Genomic DNA, 16,704 nt, shown 5'->3' with positions numbered 1-16,704 from the left:
TCAACTGCCTACAATATTTAGGTTGAGATTCCATACATGTCAGGAAGAAATAATTTGTGGCACAGTTGTGCAACTGTTCTGCTTCCTGTTGTTAAATTGAATGCAAAGAGAATCTCGGATATTTTTATGAAAGCTATGACTCAAGTGGCATGGCTTCCCCTCCCTCAATGTCAGCAAGTAACATATTCTAGGATTATATAACAGGATTAAGGAAAGTCTTAAACCTTCACAGAAAACTCACCATTGTATTACTCCATAATCAAAAGGGCTTTCATTATGCAGATTAATAGCACACAGGGCTGTTCTAGTAGCTATCAGGAAATGAAACAGCAAGTCACCTCTCTACAGAATTTTACCATATAGAGGGAAAAAAACAGAAAAATAATAAGGTGATACTATCAAAAAGTACAATATACTATTATTAATTTAGAGATGGTGCATGAACAAAATGGATCCCTATAAATGTTCTGGACCTCCTTCTACTTTTTATACCATAGGGAGATCCCTAATATTTTGACACTGACAACCTGCTGACAAAGTCTGAAAACCTTACTACTTAAATGCTATTCAGACTTCACTTCTGAATGGAAAATAATATTATTATCTGTCCACACTGTAATATCTATATTTATTAAGTTGTACATAGATGGAGGAGCCTGGTAGGCAACAGTCCATGGGGTCGCAAAGAGTCAGACATGACTGAGCGACTTTACTTACTTACACAATACTTAATGTGAAAATGTACAAGATTATAGAAAAGCACTCATAAATTTGCTACCTGATTGCTGCTTGGGTTTTGGTAGGGTATTTCTAAGCTTAAACTGTCATATATATTTATTTATTTACCAATAAATATTACCAATTTATCAAGAAATTTACCAATTTCTTTACCAATAAATACTACCAATGTTTATTTCTTTACCAATCCCTGCCCTGAATGTGAGTCTAACAAAATTAAATCACAACAGTCATAAAATATATGAGCTTTAATACAGCTGCAAAGAAAAGAAAAGCTGTATGAGTTAAAAGCATCTTTAGAAATAGTAAGGCTTTTCAACCTTTTAAATAACATAAAAAGTTTACTGTCACTTTTCCCTCTGGCCCTCTTTACCCTCACTTCTCATCCGGGTAAAAACAGAGTTACAATAATGTTTTAAGATGCCTACTCAATTTTCCTGGACTCAAATAAGATTCTTTGTGTTCAATATTCAGGATTAAGATATGGAGACTGCTTGAGTAATTATGGACCGATCATGGATGACATAAGACAAATTCCCCTTTTGTGACCATTACTTATATGATTTTCAGAACAAATAAGAACAAGGGTCAATATTTCACTACCAACATGTGGAGGGCAAAGGATCACTGCTTTGTATTTACCAGCACATGTTATATAAAAAGTCCGGCAGATGAGGATCTGGCCAAGGAACAAGGGGCATTTAGTATGAACCAGGCTGGTTTCAGTTCAGAGCTTAGAATAAGGAAGACTTCAGTCCCAGGCTACCAACACATCAGTGTTCACAGACATCCCATTCTGTTCTCCCGGGCATTTCCCTTTCCCCTCCTTCCCTTGAAAAATTAAAACAAAACAAACCTGAAACAACAGCAATCCTCCAACCTGGAAAAGTACAGTCACACAGTTTGAAACCCACACCTTTGTAAACTCTGCCTACACAGTGCTATGAGGAATCAAAAGAATCCTGAGCAACAGTGAACCAGAAAGGAGTGGGTCTGAATTCAGAATTCAACCTGCACCAGGAATAGACAGACAATCATGGTCCACCACTTTGTCCCCTCCTTCCTCACAAAGGAAGTTACCTCAACGGAGAAGCCCAGGTCCCATCCTTCAGCACAACTAAGCAAAAGAAAAAGACTGTTTAGGATGTTCCATTTTAGCAGTCAGGAAAGGGAGGGTGTGGAAGGAGAGGAAATCACTTCACTTCTCAACAGCCACACACAAAGTTCATCATAACCAAGTTTATAAACTGCATTCTCTGCTGTGTGCCTTACTCTATTACTCATGAGGCTTCTAATAGTAAAGCAATTTTCTCCTCCCTAGAGCCCTCCACTACTCACTCCCCTGCTACGCTGCTTTGAATTATTTGGTATCATCCAAACAGAGCAAGAAAAGAACACGCAAGGTTTGCAGGGCAGCTGCCTGGAGGACTCTTGAGTCTTCAAGGCTTATAGGATTTAAAGATGCTCTAATTCACCAGAAGACATTTGATAACACATAATGGTAATTTGCTAGGAAAGAGAAATTTGACTATGAATCCAAATATAATTTAGTTGCTCTGCATTAGCCGTGTCTTCTCCATGGTACTTTGTATCAAGGACCATTAAATATCCCTTGGAAAAAAATGTCCATCTAATCCTTTAAAAAGGTGACTGGAGACTGGGTTGCATAGTAGTACATAGCTGTCTTTCCACAAATTGTCACTGATTTACACAGAAAAAGATGAAATACTACAAGAAATTATATCCCCCAACCACTATTTCAAATAAATCATTTTAATAGTACAGCAATAGAAATTACTTTGTAAAAGCCCCTTTCATATTTAAAACTGTATGCACTCTGAAATTCACATTTATAACTAAATATAAAATTTAGTCCTATTTTCAGAAACTCTGATGAAAGGTTTCTAGAGCTATCTCAGTGTATATAAAGTCATATACAATATCTGTTCAAAACATCTGTATCAGTATATAACACCTGTTCTTGAAAATACAGAACTACGTGACTACAATTTTATGTATAGGAATATAAAAAGAACTGTGGATCCAAGGAAAATTTAAGGTTTTCTGGTTATTACTTATGATATCTTTTTAAAGTAGACTAACTACTCCTTCCACTTTTGTAGAGATACAGAATTTAAGTAATTATTCCAACAGTCACTCTCTCTCTCACAGTGACACAGAAAATCTTACTCAAAATTAACAAAACTGGTTTTGTGTACTAAACTTTCAACTGACTTTCAAGATTTTCTCCTAGAGAGATTATTATAAATGGCTTTTCTTAGCAACAAAGAAAAGAGGCACAGATGGAATCATCACTTGCGCACTCGTTTAAGCATTTGTTTCAAACAAATTCACACATATGAAAAATAGTCGGGGAAGAGCCCTCTAATTTAATGTGCAGATAAAGAAAAAAAATTCCCATAAGTTGTTTTAAAATGCAAGGTCACAATACCTTAAGCAGTCAGGAATTAAATACATAGCATTTGGGGGATAGGTCCAGCTCTTTAAATAAGTTCTTATTAAATGAATACATGAAGCACGTAAGGCACGAAGGTTTAACTGTACAACACACTCCCACACTTACTCAACATATGCAATTGGTTTCTCGGGCACCATGGGAATATGTAAAAGACTGGCACTTTAAACAACTTGCATTTCTGAATTCAGTCATCATTGCCCACATGCAAATTAAGTATTTTAAAATGCCTGAAACTGAGAGAGACTGGTGTAGATAACACAGAGCTCCTCCTTCCAAAACCTGGAAGCAAGATGCATTCATGCATTCTGTAACAACATGAAGAGTAAAAGACTCTAATTTCATAATATATTGAGGAAAATTAAAACAGTATTCTGATCATAACTTAGTTAATTAATATCTGAAGAACAACTACATAATGTTTTGACAATTTACAGATTGCCTTTGTTCACTCAATAATTCTGCTGTCTCATTAGGCTTTCCAGTGAAATGAAGCAAATAGGATATTAAATTGTTTTAATACATAGGATTTAAAACACTCAACCATTAATATGAAACTATGGATTGTTCAACTGTGTGATATCTGATAATTTTCTTTCTGATAATGTCTCTTTATTCCAGTGCTGTCTCCCTCTGCTTCCATTCCATAAACTGGTTTATGCCTATATTCCTTTATTCCATTCACATACAGAAAAGAAAAAAAAGGCCCCTTAATTTTTACAGGACTCTCCTACGTATACTGAAAATAATACCACTTCATGAATCTTTATTTCACTGTGTCCAAGCTATGCTTCAGAGACTGAAAGCAGATGCACTGGCACGTGATTTTAATCTATTTCATGCTGCTCCATTTCTAAACAGTAAGTACCAATTTCACAGGAGAGAAAACACAAATAGCACTAAGATACAATATTTCCCAAGTATACATCTCAGCATCTACAATGGTAAAAGACTTTCCTGTCCAGGTGAAGGAATTACTTGATAAGCCTAATAATTATTGTAGCAATGCGCAAGCTGCCATCTTGGAAATAACTCAAAAACTGGTGTACAGCACAGGCTCTTAGCTTATGAGACTGGGTGTACAACGAGGAAAATGAAATCAGTCTCTGGGGAAGAACTGCTACAGATTGTCACTGGTGTTAGTTATGGAGAAGGCAATACATAATTTCATGGGTAAAAATAACATACAGACATGCCAGCTGATCAGTGAAAGGACCTAGAGATACGGCAGAGGGAAGACATTTCCTCTCAAAGAGGTAAACCTCCGTACATGGAGAAGATGATAACAAGCCTTAAAATTCTTAGAAAAACTATTTTAAAATAAACCATAAAATTAAAAAAAAAACCTAATGTAAATTATGAAATGAAAGCTAGCTATTCCATTTGCACATTTCTTTTATCTTTTTAAAGGTTGCTAAACAAGCCAACTGGAATCAACAGCATATTCATAAAAAACTGAAAAATTATATTTGAAAGTTGAAAGTTTCGAGACATCGACATATTAACATCTTGTCTGTTGATGGAAAAAATAAAATTTTAAACCCACTTTTAAAGCAGTTTCTAAAGGAGTTTCTAAAGGAGTTTTTAACGGAGTTTCTTTTTCCCCCTAAAAAATAAGCAATTTAATTTTTTTAATGTAAATAAATAATACAGCCTTACAAATTCATTCAATTGACAGATCTTGTACCAATTTTAGGCTTTATTATTTAAACATATACACACAAACCACATATCTATGTGGGACTGCAAATGGAAATAAAAATAAATGAAGTCATTCAACATACATTTTATAAAATCATTTTAAGATAAAATGAACCCAAATATAAAATCTGCCTCCACATGATAGTTTTTTTAAAATAATTTTCAAATTAATTCTTTTAATTGCATCTTTATACCACTTTTCTGAAAGCCATATTGTTCTATACTAATCTCACAGAAATAATGCCTATTTTCTGTTTATTCTATTTCTAAGGAAGCAGAGCACATGAAGAGGCCACTTATTTACTTTCAAAATGGATAGGCATTATTACTTTAAAAGGAGAGAGGAGAGTCTGACAAGAAATAAAGTATTCCCATGAGCAAAACTGCATTGCAATGGACTACAATGGTACAAAGTTCATCACCTTGGTTAAAAAAAAAAGGCATAACTTACTGTCTGACATTTTAGGACCATGAACTCATCCATGAAGTCCTTACTGCTCTTAAAAGGAAAAAATACACAAATTCATTTAATATGCTTAAGTCACCTTGGCACCTTATATTGAAACTGGTTTTCTCATTTGATAAGCATGAAAACAGACAAATAGATGTTTAGTAATAAAAATCAATACCATGTATTGAGTGTTTTCTCAATGAACTGGGCAGTATGCTGGATTTTGTAGACACATCGTTATCATTTAATCTTCAAAACCACCACAAATTAGTGGCAGAATAGCAATATAAATCCCAGTCTATCTGACTCGAAAACCCATGGTCTTTCATTCTGGCATATTTCCTCTTATAAATCACAATTTTACAAAATCTTTGTGTTCCCATATTAGGACAATCAGGTTTAATTCTGTCACCAGATTTATCTTTTAATTATCTCTAGAAAATTAGTCTAGGTAATTATTTAGGTAAATATTGGTAAGAAGAAATTAAAAAGGGAATATGGTGACTCAGATAGTAAAGATTACCTGCCTGCAATGCAGAAGACCCATGTTCAATCCCTGGATCAGGAAGATCTCCTGGAGAAGGGAATGGCTAACCACTCCAGTACTCTTGCCTGGAGAATCACATGGACAGAGAAGCCTGGTGGGCTGTAGTCCATGAGGTCGCAAAGAGTCAGACATGACTGAGCAACTAATACTTTCTTTTCATAGAATAAAGGCAGAAGTTTATACAATAAGCCACTTAGTGAACTAGAAAAGAAAAAATAAATCTGAGTTGTCCTGACTGTATCTGATAAACCAAGCAAATGTTGTTAATCCTATTGGAAAAATGTGTACAAACTCTTATAAAAATACTAGAGGCTTACTTCTTAGAAGTGAAGTGAAGGTCATTCAGTCATGTCTGACTCTTTGCGACCCCATGGACTATACAGTCCATGGAATTCTCCAGGCCAGAACACTGGAGTGGGTATTCTGAAAGGAATACTGGAGCCTTTCTCTTCTCTAGGGGATCTTCCCAGCCCAGGGATCAAACTCAGGTCTCCCACATTACAGGTGTATTCTTTACCAGTTGAGCCACAAGGGAAGCCCTACTTCTTAGAAGCATGACATAATAAAGGGTTTATGACTGCTGCCGTTTGTAAACTGTTTTCTCTGATTAATGACACAGGCACTTATCATGAAAATGAGTTCTAATTATTATCCCTAGTATCTATTACATAAGAGAAGAGGCTCTTAAAAGAAGTTGCTGATTAAATCAATTTAAATCAATTAAGGAAACAACCACAGATTCACAGCAAGTTACAAAAAGTAGTACAGAGAGATTCTGTGTACCCTTTATTCAGTGTCCCCAGTTGGGAACATCTTACGTAACTATACTACAAAACCAGGAAAGTGAGACTGTACAATCCACAAACTATATTCAGATTTCTCCTTTAGCTACTTTATTTTAAAGTGTGCAGTTTTTCTGGAGCTAGAAAGAGCCTTAGACTCTCCTTATTTTTCTGCTGGGAAAACAAAGGGTCAAAGAGGCTGAAGGACTAGCCAGTCAGAGTGCTAAGAAGTGACAAAATAAAAAGCCAATTCGAAAGACCATCTTTCCCCAGAAACAAAGTATACAACCCCATTAGAGGCCATCAGAAGTCCATGAGGAATTCAGTAAAGACATTCAAAATAATCCTATTTCAAAATTGGTTCATCAGAGAGATACATATTCTTTCACATATTAGTTTTCATCTTTTCAGACTTATTAGGTCTGCTGAGAAACAGTTTTACTGCATCAGTAATACGGTAAACCAAACACAGCCAAGATAGTTACCACTTAAAGCCATACAGGCTCCTTGCCACCTCTGATCCCAGTACAAAGCTGTCTTGGCAAAAAGCAAGCTCATAAACATTGAATGAATGAACAACTTAAGTGACAGGACCAAATATACCAAACAACCCAAATGTTTTTAAAAACAAACAGGAAAACTCTGCAGTATAGTAAAATGATATTTTTTGCAGAAAAATATTTATTTTGTGGGGTAGTTTTCATAACATCAGAGCTAGAATGGCCCTTAAAGAACACCTAATCTGGTCATTCTCAACTCTGGCTACACATGAACATCACCTGAGATAATAAAAAAAACCATAAGCCTCACCCCACACCTGGAATGGGGCCCAGGCATCTGTGCTTTTAAAGTTCCCCATTATTAAGTCCCTTATGATAAGAGTGGTTCTAAGTACTTTATTAAAGATAAAGAAATTGAGGCCTAGTCAAACTGCAGTATCTTATTCAGCACAAGAATTGAGACCAGAATCCAAGTGGGAATAGCACGACTTTTTTAACATAATATATAAAAAGGATTTCAAGAACCACAAAGCTTTGTTTTAACTTTGAAACTGTTGGACATTAAAAAAAAAAAAAGTGAAACTAGACCAAAAGATCTATCAACATTTGAACTCTTCCCAGTGTATAGTTATTATCATTGGTGAACAGACATACAGGTGAGCAACACTAAGCAGGTTTTGCCTGAAAGATTAAAAAAAATGAGAAGTATGGTTCCCATCTTTCCAGTTAACTGCCCTCCCTTAGCAATCAGTACTCTTATAGTTCCCTTAATTGGTATTGTAAAGGGCTTACAGTGGATGTCTATCAAGTAAGTTTGATTTTTGAGCAAAATGAGATACATGGATAAAATAGATGGAACTGGATACAAAATGTGAACCTACAATATTTGCCATATTGCTCATCAAGTTACACAGATAATGATACACATTTTACACTATTTACTAAAATCAAATAGTTATATTTGGAAAATTACCTTTAATCGAATCATTTTCAGCTCTCATTATGTCAATGAGTGAACTCTCCAATGAGTGCATGTCAAAAGTCCTGGGGCGATCCTGTAAACACAAACAGCCACAAACCACTTTTAAAATAGCATGTAATTATAAAAGAAAATAATAAGCTGCATCTGATGGGACACAGATCAAAAAGCAGGAATTTTCTTCCCTCTCCATGTAAGGCACATTATTACTACATTTTATTTTTAACACTTGCAAAATACCAAAATCACAAGTACCCAGGGCTCAGCAAAGACTGACTTGATTTCCAATAATAATTTTCAATAAAAGCATTACTTTCAAGAACAAAGCAAAAACTAATTTCCATATGGTTAAGAATATTAAATATATATATAATTAGAATTCATAACCTTTCTCTGTCGCTTAGGATTTCAGTAATGTGGCAAAGCTTCCCAAAGTTGTTGCAGCAGTTAAGGTGACATCTACATGTTCTATTCAGAATAGCTATACTTACTTACAAGCCAAGATCTGAAAATAGTCATCAAATGTCCACAAGACCACTAAGTAGCAAAGCAGTCTTGATTTTTCTGCCATTAGAATAAAAGGAAGACAGGATATGGAGAACACTGCTGGTCTCAACCCTGGCTTAACAAAATGGACTTCATGAATAGGTGAGGAATCTGAAAATACACAACCATGCTGATGCTGTGGCATGCTTCAGGGTATTAGAGATCACTAAAACCAAAGTTTAGCTCAGACAGTGAAAAGGAGATGAAAATATTTTCAAATTAAATACTAAAGGGAAAACAATACCTGTAATACCTGTTTCTGACCCACCTTGAGAATAAATATATACCTACAAAGACCACAGCAAGGTTATTAAAGAAAAGGGGGCTTCCAAAGGAATCTTAGAAGCATGATTTCAGAACTCTCTCTTCAATGATATTTTTCTCTCATTACTTTTTAATTCAAAGCTTTGGTTTTTTAAAAGAATTTGCCTGATTTTATCCACCACCCCCTCTTTTCTTTCAGAATTGCTGGGATCTCATTTTCCACATTTCAGACCTCCCTGGTGGCTCAGACGGTAAAGCGACTGCCCGCAATGTGGGAGACCCGGGTTTGATTCCTGGGTCAGGAAGATCCCCTGGAGAAGGAAATGGCAATCCACTCCAGCACTCTTGCCTGGAAAATCCCATGGACGGAGGAGCCTAATAGGCTACAGTCTATGGGGTCGCAAAGAGTCGGACACGACTGAGCGACTTTCTTTCACTTTCCATCTTTTGATCATTCCGACATTTCTCCTTTGTCCTTCCATAACAGCACTCACCCTGCACTATTATTATTCTTCCCTGAAACAGGGACCTCCTCCTGACCCCACCCACCAAACAGATATCCAAAACTGTTCAGTTATGGGACACAAACTTTTTTTTAAGTTCCACAACCTGAAGGGTCCAAGGGTAGTTATATTGGGATATCATCTATATTTAAAGTAGAGAGTGTTACAGGTATTTTCCCCTGGGACAGCACGGGATAAAGATGGGAAGGGGAGTAGATGTCTTAACATGCTCTTCTCCTCTAAACTAGTATGGGGCTCCTCCAGAATACCTTTCCCACTTTTCCTCCTGATTCTTTCCTCATTGTCCTCATCTTCTCAATATGGTCAATAGAGAGAGGCAAGAGGACAGGTGGCCAGAATGAGAATTTCTAAGAATAAGTGTTCACAAAAAGGAGAAACTCTTCTGTTTTTACCCTTCCTCATCTCAAGCATTGAATTAAATCAAAACTTTATTGCGTATTCTTTTGGAAGTCAAGTGGATTTGAGGCATAACTGGAGAAAGAAGTTAAGAACAAATTCCACTATCTCATTCTGCAGTCACTGGATCTCTCCTCCCTTCAACAATCTATAAGCCACACTCAAAATCAGGCCAGCCACTATCTCTGTTTCCACAATAGAGCCAGTCTTGGAGACACTCATGCTCAGAGTCTTCACTTGCCTATGTCCTCTGACTGTGGGTTTCCCAAGGGTAGGAAGCATGTCTTACATCAAATGTTCCCCATGTGTGCGATTCCCAAAGGGTGATGGTGTGTTGGGATGTTCATCTCCTCAACACACAGGACTGCCCAGAGGGCCAAGTGTGGCAGGAACTCCCTGGCAGATGACTTCTGCTTCTGTATTTTCATATTCTATGTATGCCATGATGTGAAACAGGCTGAAAAGCCTTGTTCCACGTATCTGTATCACTATGCCTCACACAGGGTCTGGCAGCTTAGAAAGCACAGAAGTTTCCTCAATTGATGAATGAATGCATTTCTTTGAGTAATTTTTATTAAATTTTGAAAAGCATTTTTTCTCTCTTATTTCCCTGAGGTTTGTTTTTTAAATCCCCTTTCAGAGCTGGGCAGGGTGGTGGCGAGGGTGGGGGGTTAGGTAAGAAAAATAAAACTGTAATGGCTGAGGGGGTGATGTGAAAGGAGACCTGAGCCTATTTTTCTTTAATGTAACTAGAGTAGTGAGCAACCTGTGAACTTTCAGGACTTGCATTTTGCCAAGCACTGAATGACAAGAGCATCCAAGAGAATCAGTTGGTAAAAAAAAAATCAGTGTTTTTGTTTGGTTTGTTTTATGACAGCTGCTTCTGGTAAGTAAAGAAGCATCCTTTTCACCTAGAGGTTTCCAAATGTAGTGGAATTCAGCAAAGCCACTTCATACTGTCCCGCCCCAGGACTCTCCAGACTATTGTCTAAAACATAAAGGTTTTTGCTAAAATAACCACTGACTTATGATTGGTAGAGGACATTAAAACTGAAATCCTAAATGAATATCTAAATTATCAGTAGTGCTTGGTAGAATTAAAAAACAAAAAACCCTCTATCCTTGTTATACTTTCACTAGCTTTCATTTGTCACAATATAAATCTGATAAACACCAATATACAAACTCTGACTCTCAGATGCAATGTGTTAAGAAGAATTCTCAGGCCCTGAATGGATTTAGAAGAAAACAGTGCCTCAAAAGACATGTGTAAATGCAAGATACAAGTCCTACTGGCACAAGCACCACATTTTTGCCAATCCTGATCTAATATGTTCACTCTCCTCGTAGCTCAGTGGGTAAACAATCTGCCTGCAATGCAGGAGGCCTGGGTTTGATTCCCTGGGTGGGGAATATCCCCTGGAGAAGAAAATGGCAACCCATTCCAGTATTCTTGCCTAATATGTCTAACATGTACTTCTCCCCACAATTCAATCTTATTTGAAATTATAATTATTACAACTACTTTACATTTGTATAACACTTTGTTTCTTATGATGCTATAGTAATTCAAGCCATGTATTTTGCCAAGCAAAAGTTCTGTTCTCAGGCACGGTCCAAAGTTTATCATTTTTGATTACTCTCTCACTGATTTTTTTCTATTTTAAATACCCAATTTTACCAAAAGGACCAAAGTGTAAACATCTGTGCCATTAAGAAGTAGATGGAGGGGGACAGATACAAATAAACCCAAGAAATAAGAGCAGACAAACAATGCTGGGTTTTCTGCCCAAAAACCAGGGTGTCAAATCAAGAGTGTTCTGATTTCTCCATTTCATCCTTCGATTTTGCCTTTTTGGCTTACTAATTAACCCAAACATCATAACCATTTATTTATTTTCTAGAATTCATTTCCCAGAAAGTAAGCTAACTATAAAACAGAAATTCTGTTAAGTAATAGCTCTTAATTTAACTTGAGATGGTGACCAAAATATGAACGTCAGCCTAAATCTGCAGAGCATTAGACACTAGGAAGTGTGACATGTCATCTGAGCTTGTGCACTTTCATCCTCTAGACCTCATTCTTGATCTGAAATAGGAAAGAGTCTAATTAAACCTCTAAGGTTCCTTTCCCAGCAACAAAATACATCTGTATTTTAGCTTTCCCATATCCTAAAACAGTCTGTGCTTTTTCAAGACTTGCAGTTTAAATTATAGTGAGTTTGGCAGGAATCAAAGATGTGAACGAGGATGACTGATGAAAGTTGCTAACTTCTTGCCCACAAAAAGGTGGGAGTTAATTAATCTTATTAATAAGAAAATGAACTCTTGTAAGTCTTAAAAGGACAGTCACTATGTTTTCATTATGCTATACATAATGCAAAATAACAAGCTTTATTAAAAAAGAAAAAAAAATCTGTTGAAGGAGGAATGTCCTGATCTCCAATAAAAGCTCAAAACAAAACGAAAACACTGACAAGTCTATTTGCTTCAACCCGCCACTGCCAGTTTATCTTGGCAGCCCACAGAGAAAAGCAGATCTATTCTTTATTAAGAATCTAAGTATCTGACAATATTCTAGGTAGTTTTTAAATACTGTCATTAGTAATCTTCAAACCTCCTTATAATTTAGATTGTATTATTCTCAAATTTGGAGAAGGAAATGGCAACCCACTTCAGTATTCTTGCCTGGAGAATCCCATAGACAGGAGTCTGGGGGGGCTACAATCTATGGGGTCACAAATGAGTCGGACACAAATGAGCACTTAAACAACAATTCTCAATTTAATGGTAAAAACTAAGACCAGGGAAAAACACAGTTTATTGCACAGATAGATTACTGCTTACTTCAGCAGCTTAGTCTGGATTTAAGAGCCCAAGTTTCACTCCAAAGCAGATGGCGCTACCTTGGGTAAAATAATGGTCATGGCAGTCAAAAGATCACACTAATTAAAATACATATTAGAATAAATGAGACACTCTGCCTGCCTTAAGGGTCCTGGGGTGAGGAACATGCTGGCTAGTACCTAGCAAACAGGAGGCACTCAAGTATGACTCAATAAATGAAAAGCAAAGAACAAAATGTATATAGGTAATATAGGATAATATCAGAGATACTAAAAACATGAGAGAGAGAGAAGCCTTATCTTCCTTCTTCCTGTTGAGATGACAGATCAATGTGGTCCACAAATTAAGAGACTTAACATGCATCTCTAGGTTAACTACAGCCAACCACTGGAGCAGAAACGGTAGTAACAGTAATAGTATCAGGAAACATTTATCAAGATCTAATGCAGTTTGAGTGAACTCCGGGAGTTGGTGATGGACAGGGAGGCCTGGCGTGCTGTGATTCATGGAGCCACAAAGAGTCGGACACGACTGAGCGACTGAACTGAATTGAATGCTTTACATGCATAATCTCATTTAGTCCTCACAAAAATTCTATACAATAAGTGTTCAATTATTATCCCACTTCACAGATGAAGAAGGCATAGCTTAGCATGGTTAACTAACTTTATCAGGTTAAGCAGAGAATGCAGAATTTGAACCACCAGCCTGACTTTAGAAATGTGAGCTTAACAACCACGAATGAAAATAAAAGACCACCAATTATTTTCAAGGCTCAGCAAAGCAGACTTGATTACAATGCAGGGATTTTTTTTTTTTTTTTTGGTAACCTGAATTGTTGTATATAATACATTGAGTTGCATCAGTAACTCGTTGGTTTCAGTTTATGTCATCTCTACTTCACAGGGCAATTTCTAAAGGAAAAACCACAAAAGCCTCTATGAAAATCAAAGTTGATAAAAATAACCTTCTGACAAAACAAATTAGCATTTCAAAGAGTAAGACCTGTCCTTTTAATATACACCTGAATAATCCTGACTGCCACAGCAAAATAGGAAGATTTACATCAGCAAGTAACTGATGACATGGCTTTTTGTAACATCCCAGAAGTAGCCACAAGAAGCACATGAATCTGTGGGTCTATTACTACCAGGATGAACAATCTGATTGCAATTATGCCACAAACCAAAATTACTATTTCATAGACTTTAAAAAATATATCCAGATGAACAATAAAAGCCAGTGTTTCTCATATTTAAGAGTATATCAGAATCACTTGGCGGTCCTATTGAAACAACTGAGTCAACACCCAAAGTTTTTCATTCAGTAGGTCTCGGTAGGTCCAAGAATTCACATTGCTACTAAGTTTCCAAGTGAAGATGGGGACCACACTTTGAGAACCACTGAGTTAAACAATTCCATTCCACAGGTTAATTTCATTAGATACTTTGGGATGTGATTTATAGCTTAAATCCTGTTTAACAATTATGATGCAGTCCAGCTTAAATATCAACTATTTTACAGTTTCCTTATGAAGAGAAAGGTTTTACTCTCAAAATTAAAAACAAAGTACTCTCTTCCAAGCTCTAAGATGCATAAATTGGCAAAAGATTACAATTAAGTTCAATTTCAACAGAACCACCACTATAACCACTCCATTACTGGTTCTTGTCTTGTCATACTTGAGTCAGTATGTTTTAGCATTACTAGACCTGACTAATGCATAAGAGTCCCTTGGACTGCAAGGAGATCCAACCAGTCTATCCTAAAGGAAATCCTCAACATTCATTGGAAGGACTGATGCTGAAGCTGAAACTCCAATACTTTGGCCACCTGATTCGAAGAACTGACTCACTGGAAAAGACCCTGATTCTGAGAAAGACTGAAGGCAAGAGGAGAAGGGGACGACAGAAGATGAGATGACTGGATGGCATCACTGACTCAATGGACATGAGTGCGTAAACTCCAGGAGTTGGCATTGGACAGGGCGGTCTGGCATGCTGCAGTCCATGGAGTCCAAAGAGTCGGACACGACAGAGCAACCAAACTGAACTGAACTGACATTCTTAAGAACCAAAGCCAAAATTCAGCTACACCCTTTACTCACTGTCTTCCTATAAAAACATACATGATTGTGAGCATCATTCTCAGATTGCTATGTATCTGTACTAGCTTATGGAAGTTTTTCTTTCTGGCTTACTCTGGAAGTTTCTCCTTGGTGAAGAAGGGAAAGGAAAACATTTTGGTCTGAAAGGCAAAGTCTGTGCCAGTATAACAGCTGCCAAAATAAATATGAAATTTGAGATGCCAGCAGAGCCCATAATTAATCAAAGGTAACTATGACAGTTTTAATCCAAAATTCACCAAAATGTAAATATTTTCTTGGATTAAATATTTAAGGCCACAGACATCAAAAGTTGACAATATAGTCAACTTTGAAGATTCCACTTTCAGATGACCCTTCCATCCCTATGCAAGCACAAGTCCCCTTTCCCCGTATCTGCCAAGCACACTGACAGCCCATATTTATGAACAAAGTTTGTGATGGCTACCCACTCCCTCCTTCCCTGGACTGTGAGCTCCACTCATCCCCAAAGCCACAGACTGCAGCAACTGTGCAGCGCATAGTAAGTCCCTCATCACTGCCACCATCATTATTAAAATGGCTAACATCCCTTCTAGCTCTGTGTTGTGTCTCAGATAAAAGAGGCACGATTTCTGTACATTAGTTCCTCACAACTATCATGTGCAGTGGGTACAATTATTGCCCCCATTTTAGGCTTCTCATGAAGCTATGAGACGTTAACTACTTGCACTCAAAGTCACCAAGTAAGCGGTGGAGTCTACTTCATAGCAGAAGCTCAGAAAAGTGGTCCACTACTAAATGGACTTTGTCACAACCTATGAAATCCTTCACTTGTATACAGGGTCTGAATGCAGAGAACAAGTGTCACAGGTTAAAGTGAAAGAAGTAATTATATCAAGTAGGAAAAAACCACAGTTACTAGCATCTCATATTTCTTAGCAGGGTCCCTCTTTGGTCAGTATTTTCTCATTATGAACACTATAATGAGGCAAACAGTCTTACAGATCTTAGGCTACCAAGTGCTTCCTAATAGAATAATAAACTATAACAAAATGGATCAATGTCTTTAGTATATTACCCTGATTAAATCAATAGCTCCATTTTCTCCCATGTGAACTGATGAACCGGATCTCTCTGGAAAGCCCTTGAGAAAATTTGCTTTTATTCCACCTTCACTAAATAAACCACATTCATGCTCAGTATTAGAAATCCTTAGAGTGATAAATATTTCTTGTCACCACTTGACTGTATTAAAAAAACAACCTGGGATTCTAGACTTGACTAATCAGTTCCTAAATCAATAGACCCCTTCTTCTTGTTAACCATTTGTTCATTTCCACTTTACCTAGCAGAGGAAAATAACTAAAATCTATTCTAAGACTTGTGTTTAAATCACCACTTACTAGACAAGCGGTCTTGATATCATATCATCTCTGAACCTTGATTTCATCAGTGAAATAAGGATCTCCCTTACTTCACACATCTCCCTTATAAAACTGGGTTGAGGAGAAATGAAACAAAGTCCATGGTAGACCATGCACAATACCTACCAATTAGGAGATCCACTCAATAAACATTCCCTCTGCTCCCTCTCTCTCCAATGCAATGGCAGAAGAGCCCCAAACCAACATATTAAATTAAGTATTGTTTGTATCTGAATAATTCAGCTGTTCCGTGCTACTTCCTATAGCTCATTTTCATAGAGAAACAAAAAAGGTGTTGGGGGGGGAATCTTTCCTACCTAATATACTATTTGGGGCAAGAGATCATTAATTCAGGAAAGTGAGTAAGTTCTACTAAAACTCAGGCCATACCTCTATTTTTGGCTGCTTATTGGCAATCAGCATTCCTCTGCTATGTATCTGCT

At 36.9% G+C, this 16,704-nt stretch overlaps 1 protein-coding gene across 3 annotated transcripts in view; it reads right to left on the bottom strand.

The window, feature by feature from the left end:
* The window catches only part of CPEB4 (cytoplasmic polyadenylation element binding protein 4), a 71,646-nt gene that overhangs the window by 43,371 nt on the left and 11,571 nt on the right, over positions 1-16,704 (bottom strand). For all 3 annotated transcript variants that reach the window (XM_005694540.3, XM_005694541.3, XM_005694543.3), the window contains exon 2: positions 8,169-8,250. In XM_005694540.3, coding sequence (XP_005694597.1) covers positions 8,169-8,250 — 82 coding nt within the window. The remainder of the gene's footprint in view (positions 1-8,168; positions 8,251-16,704) is intronic.

Source organism: Capra hircus, chromosome 20 (genome assembly GCF_001704415.2).
Source record: "Capra hircus breed San Clemente chromosome 20, ASM170441v1, whole genome shotgun sequence".
Lineage (NCBI taxonomy): Eukaryota > Metazoa > Chordata > Mammalia > Artiodactyla > Bovidae > Capra > Capra hircus.
The sequence above is the reverse complement of the archived record's forward strand: the minus strand, read 5'-3'. Positions and strand labels throughout refer to the sequence as shown.